At 41.8% G+C, this 10,681-nt stretch overlaps 1 protein-coding gene across 4 annotated transcripts in view; it reads left to right on the plus strand.

The window, feature by feature from the left end:
* Positions 1-10,446, plus strand: part of pbx1a (pre-B-cell leukemia homeobox 1a) — a gene marked incomplete at both ends in the record, with an annotated part of 62,764 nt that extends 52,318 nt beyond the window's left edge. The window contains 6 exons of one of the 4 annotated variants that reach the window (XM_080726335.1): positions 679-869; positions 1,113-1,293; positions 2,632-2,791; positions 5,444-5,556; positions 6,612-6,701; positions 10,354-10,446. In XM_080726335.1, the coding sequence (XP_080582461.1) occupies positions 679-869; positions 1,113-1,293; positions 2,632-2,791; positions 5,444-5,556; positions 6,612-6,701; positions 10,354-10,446 (828 nt within the window). Of the gene's footprint in view, positions 1-678; positions 870-1,112; positions 1,294-2,631; positions 2,792-5,443; positions 5,557-6,611; positions 6,711-10,353 lie in introns of those variants that run through there. The other 3 variants (XM_080726336.1, XM_080726337.1, XM_080726338.1) reach the window with 3 other exon arrangements.
* Between the last annotated feature and the right edge of the window lie 235 nt (positions 10,447-10,681).

The raw sequence follows: 10,681 nt of genomic DNA on the forward strand, positions 1-10,681 counted from the left end.
ACACCTGAGCATTTACGTGTCACAACGCCACACACACACACCTTCCGAGCATGTGAGTGAGTGGCGTCTGGCATGTGTTCGCGAGCAGAACGGCTGGCGCCGTGCATCATTTTGACTGACGTAACCCTGGTGCTGACAAGAAACAGACACCTTGACTCTGAATGCAGTCATATCCAGTGACTGATGCAGACATAGTGAACAAGGTAGACTGAAAGATGGAGTGAAAAGACAGACAGAAAGGGCTTAAACAGAGAGAGAGAGAGAGAAGGAGAATGAGAGTTTAAACCTCCTGAACGTGAACAAGACTGAACGCTTTCTGTCATTTTGTGTTTCTCTTCACTTGTCACATCACTTCTTTCGTCTGTTGAAGAAAAGGCTTTTTAATATTCAAAATGCCGTGAGTTTTGCTGCTTCCTCATCGCAGCATCCCTTTATTCCCCGCAAAACGCGGGCGTAACCCGTCACTACGTCTGCTACTACAATTCACACCGTCCCTATTAGTACGGCATCTGTAACGCTGTCAATCAGTGCTGCTTCTATCCCTGTCGCCCTTTCAGCAAAGGCTCTGCTCCTGGAGCACGCAATTTTGTTTCCGCTGTTTGCTCGGTACTGTGGGGTGTGAGGCTGTCAGGCCACTCTGAGGCCCATTTGTTTAATGTGTTCTGTCTTTGTGTGCAGGCGTGCAACGAGTTCACCACCCATGTGATGAACCTGCTGCGGGAGCAGTCTCGAACGCGGCCCATCTCGCCCAAGGAGATCGAACGCATGGTGAACATTATCCACCGCAAGTTCAGTTCCATCCAGATGCAGCTCAAGCAGAGCACCTGCGAGGCTGTCATGATCCTGCGCTCACGCTTCCTTGATGCCAGGTCTGTATGGCTGCGTGTGTTGGTGAATGCATATTTATTCATTAAACATTTAGGCCTTATACTTTGTCATAGGCAAAAATATCCTTGCTCTTTGTTTTATTTCGTTTTTCTTTTTAAGTTTAAGGGTTACTGTGGTTAATTAATGTGTGCATTTGTATTATTATGTCTCATTGTAGTGAAACTGGTGTTTGATTTTATTTTGTTCTGCTATTCTCCGCATCTACCTACTTTCCTTCCCGACAGACGAAAGAGGAGGAACTTCAACAAACAGGCGACAGAGATCCTAAATGAGTACTTCTACTCCCATCTCAGTAACCCATATCCCAGTGAGGAGGCCAAAGAAGAACTGGGCAAGAAATGCAGCATCACAGTGTCACAGGTACCAACACAAACAAAAGTATTCTACCGTAGGAATTGCAGAATTGTACTCTCTTTGAGTACACAACCGATGTCAGTCATTTATTCAATACAACATTACAAGCCCAGCAATATGACATCACTTACCCTCTTTCCAGGGGTGTTGCTCCAAATTCTGGGCCCTGGGTACTGGAAAAATAGCAGATATACAAGATCTACAAGTCTTTGAATATTTCAAATCCTTCTAAGGTTTTTTGAAAAACCTACGTTTCTGTGTCAGTGGTGCTCAAACATTTTCATGTGAAGGACCCCCAAAATGATATGTATTTGGCAAAGACTTGCGCACATTTTCACGACTTAAAACAAAGATCTACAAGCTCGCAGCGCGGCACTGAGTGCCGTGCTGTGAGCTTGTATATCTGCTATTTTTCAATAGCTAAAGTATAAAATATTTCCAGCCCCCCCCCCACCTTGGGCCCTAGTAACCCAGCCCCACTTTACACCCCCTTGTGACGCCCATGCCTCTATCTACAACCCCACTCCCAAGACAAAGCAAGACCCGCCATCTCCAGTTTACTTCCATATCTGCATGATGTAGCTGATCACTGGTCACTGAACTAAATATTAGATCCAATCACCACAGGCCACACAATCTTCCTAACATTCTGACACAAAAAAAGGAGAAACCCAACTCTGTTATTGACTTTTGTCTGTCCCAGCAACACACTCTCACGAGATTTAGCCACAGTAAACGTAGGACGTTCATGAGAGCTGCCACCAGACTTCACCAACCATTTGTATGCCATTTTTGTACAATTTCGCCTCTAGTGGCTAAAATTGGGATCTTCCGGATCCACCATATTTGACTACTCTTTACTCTTTTACCGCTTCGAAACATTCGTCCCAATTCTGGCGGCTGCGTGTTGCCAACACGAACGGCCGTTCTTTTACCTTGTTTGATGACTGTAAGCTCATGAGAGGTCGCGCGGGTGTGTAAAAAAAAAGAACGAAAATTTGTCCTTTAACCACTTTCAATTTGTTGTCCCTGTTTTGGGAATTACTGTATAGGCTAAACTTTTTGAAGATTTCAGTCACAATACATTGCAGTGAGCTTGTAGATTGGCTATTTCTTTATCTGTCCTTTAATGAAGTATATAGGGCTCAAGTGGTTAACCAGGCCTGGAATCTCACTTTTAAACAGCCCTGGTGAATAGGATTTATTCACAGTATACCTACTCTATGCATTTTGAGATGGGAATGCTAACAGGAATGCTGATGTTAAAAATACTAATTGATAAATTGCCATTTGCTTCTAGGCTTACTGGCAGCCATATCCTTTACTAATAAAACTACATGTCTGTTTATGACATCTCTGCTGTTTATGACATCTCTGCTGTTTGCACAGGTATCAAACTGGTTTGGAAACAAGAGAATCCGATACAAGAAAAACATTGGAAAGTTCCAAGAAGAAGCCAACATGTATGCCGCAAAGACGGCAGTCACCGCAACCAGTGTGTCAGCTCACGGCAGCCAGGCAAACTCCCCGTCCACTCCCAACTCAGCAGGTGAGTCCTCTTGAACCTCTGTAAATTATTTGGTTATACCTCAACTCAAGGATTTGGTCTCAGGCGCACTGGTACAGTTTCATTTGGCAGTCAGGGTTCTGAACTTTGTGGAGGTCTCGACAATAACTAACGTTACGGGCAGAGGTAAATAAATAAATAATAGCCCAACATCTGGGCTTTCTGTGAGAGAGAGACACTTCACTGTTCATTACGTGGTCCAACACTTTCAAACACACTCACGCACGAATGAACGAACACATGCCATGCACGCACACACAAACGTGCATGTGTGCGTGCGCATGCATGTACACATGCACACACCCACACACATAGCATCCCACCACTTGCAAAGATTTGTATCAAGTACATTCAACAACCCGAAACTGCCTGAGAGCTGTACTTTCATCTATCTTATGCTAATACGGGAATCAAGCGATTTGACATTAGAAATGAATTTATTTTTCATCTCTTCTGCAATGTGCTGTAAAATCTGGGCACTTGAATGATTGGATCGGTGAGCAGGGCCGGCTCTCGCACCATTTATGTAATTATATTTAATAATGGGATTCAATTTTGTATGAGGCTACCTACTTTCTTTAGCGAGCACATAGGCTGCCTTGAATGTGCTAACTGTCTCCTTAAATAAAATGAGCATTTTGCGCAACTGCTTTTGAGCACAGCTAGGTCCCATTAATCCAGACATCTTTTCCAGCCAGCATATTAGTTTGTGCAATTTTCTACTGCGCTTCACGGTATATTTGTGGTGATGTGCATTCATTGTGTCATTCACAAGAGAATATGGTTAGTTAAATAGTTATTCTTGAAGAACTTTTTGCCTGTTTATCTCATTGCTGTAAATTACTCTGAAAAAAAGGGGAAACTTTCTGAATAAAATAATTGTTGTTTTTAATGTATTAGCGACCCCCACAGATGTATGCTTTCATGATAGCTCAGGCCCCTCCTTAAGGGCTATCAGCTTCACAGGCTCCCAAATAACTCAAAACCTGAGTGTACTGTACCTTTCCTTGACTAACCCGATAATATGATATGGCTTTCTCCTTTTCTTCCTGCACCGTTTCATCTCTCTCTCTCTCTCTCTCTCTCTCTCTCTCTCTCTCTCTCTCTCTCTCTCTCCCATATTGACCCCTTGGTCTTACGGATGTTAATTCATCCTGCCTCTTGTCCGATTGACCTCATGCATGCCATTAAGCTGTTCAGAGGGCAAGCCAAGCCTTTTGTCACATAGTGACTTCCCAACTGTATTGGATTAGGACCGGGTGTTGAAATCAAGTTACGCTGTGCTCTCTTTACATCTGGGGAGTTTGGGTCCATTAAAGGACAAAGAGGATTCTTTGGGTCTTCCTGTGGGTCATTTAGCACTTCCTTAATGAACCACCGGTAGCAAGCAACTTCAACGTCCATCTGTCTTTGTCCGTGAACTTTAGTAATTGTGAGTTTATGATTATAATGCAATTTATGGTTCTTGATGTATGCAGTTTTGCATTTGTTTTTGTTCATTATGGCTTGTTGATACTTGTTCTTTTGCATATTGTTGCTGTTGGGCAGAAACCTTGTATCTCCATATTTCATCATCTTTTTTGTGTTTTTCATAAATGAATTGATTGATTGATTATTTTATTAGACAAAAATGGAGAACAGTAGGAGTATAGTCAATACAATTGAAATGTAGTACAGTACAAGTACAGTTATACACCCTGCCTAAAAGGAACATACCAAATAAGACCTCAGTCTTTTTTACGTTGGAAGCCCTCTGTATTTAATTCATGGACATAAATAGCAAGCAAGAAAACAGTCAATAATATTGCTATAATATTGTTATAAAAACACTATGTACATGATAGGGGAAACAATGGGGTGGGGCTAAGGGGGGGGGGGGGTGCTCACTTCTCGCCTCTATGGGAGAGTACCTCCTTCTCTGGCCTCCTGATAGGTGAGTTTTCAGGGCGGTTTTGAAGGATGCCAGCGAGCTACATGTTTTATAATTGCCCTATTTTATACTTCATCATATGACAGTGTTCAAAAGTAGCGGAAATAGCCAACCTACAAGCTTACACATGCTTGTAGATCTGCTAATTTGTTTTTGTGTTTGTGTGTATTTTTTTTATGATTTCTTTCTTACTTTTCACCTATGATGACATGCCCAAAATAGGGACGCCAGGTTGAAAGTGGTTAAATAAGCCTGTGGGGTTTATAGATATTTAACAAATAAAAAGTATTAACAAGAGCTTGTGACCAAATTATAACTACATTGGATCCAATGAAACACAGGTTATTTTTTTTCCCTGAAAAGTTATACGTTTGGACACACTGTACATGGTTTCTCTGCCCTACAGCAATGATATGTCTGCTGCCCTGCTCCACTAACTCACTTATTGCACTTTTGCAGTTGCATGGTCATTTTAACTACTCTTTCCTTCCCTCTCTCCTTCCTTCCCTTCTCCCTTCCCTGTTCTTCTTTCTTTCTTTCTTTCTACCTGGCACTGTCCTATTTTTGCTGTTTTTCCTCTCTCTCTCTCTCTCTCTCTCTCTCTCTCTCTCTCTCTCTCTCTCTCTCTCTCTCTCTCTCTCTCTCTCTCTCTCCCCCTCCCTCCCTCCCTCCCTCTCTCCCTCCTTCCCTGACTGTCCTCTCAGGTTCTGCTGGTTCTTTTAACATGTCAAACTCCGGAGACTTGTTCATGAGTGTGCAATCCCTCAATGGGGACTCGTACCAGGGGGGTCAGGTTGGGGCCAACATACAGTCCCAGGTAGGCGCCTCTCCAGACTTAGTTGTCTGGCGTGATTGGAACATTGCAAACCTCTGACTCACAGTTGCTTTCTATTGATGTCGTTGAGCCTGTCTGACCACGTACAGGAGCATAGATGCTTCTCCTTTGACCTAGTTGGAGAGACAGAGGTCACACTTGGCCTTAAGCACTGTACTAATGTGGAGCCCATTGTCAGCGCACAAATGACTAGACGAATGCAGACAGTTTTGAAAATGGTGCAACACTCATCAGCACTTCCCTGACAAGGGTTCTCATAGCCACCGGTGGAGTCTAGCACTCTGACCTTGTTCAAGTGTACAAGGAGTGTTACAACTCTCACCATGGACTAGGGAGCTATAGCAGCATTCTCAGTTGATATCAGTGCTTTGGGCAATTGGGCGTGATTCTTTGCACACGCACGCACACACACGCACGCACGCGTGCACACACACACACACACACACACACACACACACACACACACACACACACACACACACACACACACACACACACACACGCACGCACACACTTTCTGTTTAAAATCAGCTAGAATGTATCCTATATTGATATTTAATTGAAACTACTGTCCTCCTCAATGGTCTTTTGCCTGAGAATTTCAAAGTGCCCTCATAATAACAAATGCAAAAGATCATCGGATTCTGAAATGTTGTTCCATACTATATCTTACAGTTACAGAGCACAAACCAGTGTTACTTTTCCATATAAAATACAATATTATGTAGACATGTGTTGCAGTAAAATATCATTTTTAAGTTTGCCCTTGTTGTGGTTTCCATATTGCCTTCAAATACATTTATACATTATTTTTTTCAATTTGTTAGCATCTGTGTATCTTTGTCCTATACTGAGATGTCTTATCAAGTCTCCATTAGCAGCCAAATCATTTTAATTCACACTTTGTAACCTTTTCCAACGCATGGTACCCTTTTATTATCAGTCTGACCTTTCCCTGTGCATGACGTTCTTTGTCACCCGGAGCCGTTGTCTGACCAGCTGCCTTTGTCTCTGTGTTTGTGTCCTGGCTGTTGCAGGTGGATACCCTTCGCCATGTTATCAGCCAGACCGGCGGATACAGTGACAGCCTCGCAGCCAGCCAGATGTACAGTCCACAGGGCATCAACGTAAGACCTGTAAACAACCTTCTTCTGTCCTTCTCAATGTTTGTTTTTGTTGTTGTTAGTTTTTTTGGTATTCGTGTTCTGCTCACAATCCTGAGGATTAATTTAACTCTGAGAGTGTACAAATGTATATTTTGTAGTAAACTCTCGGACCCCGAGTTAAGTTTTTCACTGAGGATTGTACTGTGTGTGTGTGTGTGTGTGTGTGTGTGTGTGTGTGTGTGTGTGTGTGTGTGTGTGTGTGTGCGTGTGTGTGTGCGTGCGTGCGTGCGTGTGTATGTGCATGCGTGCAAGTGTGTGCAAGTGTGTGTGTGTGTGTGTGTGTGTGTATACTGCATTGAAAGGCAAATATAGCTGATCGAAAATAGTCAAAAATAGCAGCTCTGCAAGCTCGTAAAGAGTTGCATCGCAAAGTGCTGTGAGCTTGTATATCAGCTATTTTCGCTAAAGTAAAACAAAGAAAATGTTTATGTTTAGAAATGTTTGAAAAGTCTTATGGCCTATAATGCCATGCCCAAAATAGGGACGCCAGGTTGAAAGAAGTGGTTAAGGGCTAGGATGGTGTGGGTGGGAGTGGTATCGGGATGCCACTTAGCAGAGTCTGTTGGGGTTGGGCTGTTGTCCAGGCATTTGCTCCTCTGCTCCAGTCATGCCCTGGGTGGCAGGCAATGAGGCAGCGGCCAGCGGCTGAGTGGCTGGACACGCTCCTAGCCTGTCGGAGGACATTAGTGTTAGCGAGGCACCTGCAGCCGACAGGAACAAGGACACAGGTGTCATCCTCCCTCCCAGCGTTCCTCTCACATTGGCACCCGAAGACAAAACATGCATCCTTGTCCCCGCCCGAAATTGGCTTCAAGAAAAGAAAAAAAAAGTCCCAGTTGCTCCTTCTTAAAATAACTCTAGCTAGCCGGTGTGTGAGCGCATGCTCCCATTTTTCATGGGTCTTCTCAGGCTAGGCCAGGCATAGCAGGGAACACTGGAGGCGGTGCGTTTGCATGTCGATCCGTAGCGACAGGCCGCGCGGGACTGAGCGGAATCAATACGACAGTCACGCGGGCAGAATGAGTGGGGCTTTGGGCAAGCAGTCTAAGCACATTGGTCAGATCATCCGTCCACTGTTGCAGTGACACTGACAGCCAGGCCTGGAACACCCCTTCATGCTAAAATAAGCAGTGGTGCAAAAAGTGCTCTCATATTCTATATACTTGAGTAAAAGTACGAAAGTGTTGGCATCAAAATGTACTTAACGTACCAAAAGTAAAAGTACAGAATATTTGAAAATATCAGGTCGACGCATTGTGAGCTTGTATATCAGCTATTTTCAAATAGCTACGGTATAAAATAGGGCTAAAGTGGTTTATGTATGTTTATCTGCAAAGTAACTAGTAACTAACGTTTTCAAATAAATGTACTAGAGTAAGTACAATATTTGGATCCAAAATGTAATGGAGTAGAAGTCAAGGGCTTTGCACACAGGCCTGTTGCGTTTTTTTTTTTTTTTTTTTGCTGCATGATTAAAACGCATTGGATTTGGTGTGCAATGTAGTGTGGAATCCTCACTGCGGATCCAAAAAGTCATAAAAGGAGTCATTGAATTTTTACCGCATGCGAAAGGACGCACAAATCAACAAAAAAAAAAGAAATACGCACTGCCGCAGCCACTTGCCGCACGGCAAATTCAGAGCAGGTGTGCATGTGGACATAGAGAATCATTGGTTTCTTAAAAAAAAAAATCGTCCGTTTTTTACGTACGAAAAATCGCACCTGTCTGCAAAGCCCTTAAGAGTATTGGAAATAGGAAATACTCAAGTAAAGTACAAATATCTCAAAATTGTACTTAAGTACATTACGTAAGTAAAAGTAGTTATTTTAAACCACTGAAAATAAGAATATTGGCAAAGCCTACATTAGAGCCATCAACTTCCTGTCCAGTCCGCACACCGGAATGGAAATTAGCTAAATATATGTATTGCTACAGCACTTATATCTACTTTCAGGCTTTGGGATATAGGGGAAAACAAATAGCTTATTTTGTTTTGTATTTGTTTCAGTGAATTATGTATTATATTGCTGTATTACTGTATTATTTGATATAGGATCATATGAAAGCCAATAATCAAAAATTATAATGATGCCCTTTATAGTGAAAATAATTAATAAGAGGACAAAGTTCATTCTTAAACATACCTTGCAACACTTGAAACAAGGGAAGAGCCTGGGTCGAGTACCATGGAATATATGTGAATTAAAGGAGTAGTTCAACCCCAAAATGTCATTTTTTCTATTGATTACTCACACCACAGAGACTTGAAGAGGGATGGGGGACCCGAATGCATCTGGGTCCCTTTCCGGAATCAATGGGGGTAATAACATGTATTGTAATAAATGTTTTGTCTTAGGAATGCGGCATTAAACAAAAAGTATTATTGAATGCAAATCTCCATGGCGTGCCGTGAGTAATCAAGTCATTTTGGGGGTGAACTACTCCTTTAAGAACTGCAATGTGAACAGTTGACACCTTTTATTTTATTTTATTTTATTGTATTTTATTTTATTTATAGTTGTGTATGTGTCATTTTGTTACTTTTTTGTTTACTGTACAGTATGTCTTGTGGGGTTTGTATGTCTATGTGATTTGTTATTCTTGAATAGAAAACTTTAAGTGAAAAAAACAAAATTAAAATAAAAACCTTGCAGAGAGACCCCCTTTTCAAAGCTGTTGAAAAGACACAGCAATGGGAGTTTTGGATGCAGTGTTGGCACATTGTTATTTAAGCCAAACAATATTGTCTCATTTTTATATTCTAAAAAGTAGAAGGGGAAAAAAAGCCTGTACTGAGTCAGAAGAGAGAATTTGTGTGGTGCAGCTCTACTCCTTTCTCCTTTAACAATAATTACACCCTTGAAATTGATGGTGGGTGTTGCTTTAAAAAAAAGAGGGGGGGAAATCACACTCTATTTCTTTCTTCTCTCTTGTGGTTCTGAATAGGCTGATAGACGGCTTCTATGTGAAATAACAGGGTTTGAAAATAAGAGGGTGCCAAAGCCCATTTTCAGCTTTCAACTGATGGCACGGAAATTGCCATTAATGTCCCTAATGGTCTTTAGTCGACCTATCTCCGGGATTGAAGAAGGCTTCCATTTTACAAAGCCATTATATTTTTCCCCAATAGCCAGTGTGATAATTTGCTATAATTGATTCCTTCATCAACCACCTCAGGGCCATCTTGGAAGGTTTATGAAAGGTCTGTTTGTTCTGTGTAGCGTCGCCGTCGTTTGTCTTGTATCATGGCAGCCATTTTGGAAAGACAGGTAGATGGAAGTGATCCAGAATATTCTTGGCAATACTGTATCTGTCAATAAGGCGATATCTGTTAGGCTTTCAGTGTATTAGACTATCATCAGCATTGTCAATCCGGTTTTGTTATGTTTTGACATGAACTGAAAGTTTACTTGATACTTTCCATTCAAGTAACACTAATTAATATATGACCCTAATTGCCTCTAAAACCCAGTCAAAACAAAAAAGAGGACAGGGTTTTGCTAAGCTATTGATAACATGTATATGATTATGGTTTTCATGTGCCAAAAGATAAATAATAATTAATTTTCCATGAGATAATTAAGCTTAAACCTTTTTTCTTTATCTCTGCAGACAAATGGAGGCTGGCAGGATGCCCCAACCCCATCGTCAGTGACCTCCCCCACGGAAGGACCCGGAAGTGTTCATTCGGATACCTCCAACTGAATATTCCAATCTCCTCACCATATCCACAAAAACATGAACTGGCCGTGCCATTCACAGTATTAAGAGTAAAATGGATTCACTGTCCCATAGTTTGGAGGGGTGCTGTGAAATCCTAACTAGAGAAAATGTAAAAAAAGAAAAGAAAAAGAAGAAACAAAAAGAAACTTTCCTCTGCTCTGCTCTTGGACATTTGAGATACCAACTAAAAGTATCAGAATGAAAACGAAAAACAATA

The sequence above is a fragment of the Nannobrachium achirus genome, assembly GCF_963921795.1.
Source record: "Nannobrachium achirus genome assembly, chromosome: 5".
NCBI classification, from domain to species: Eukaryota; Metazoa; Chordata; class Actinopteri; order Myctophiformes; family Myctophidae; genus Nannobrachium; species Nannobrachium achirus.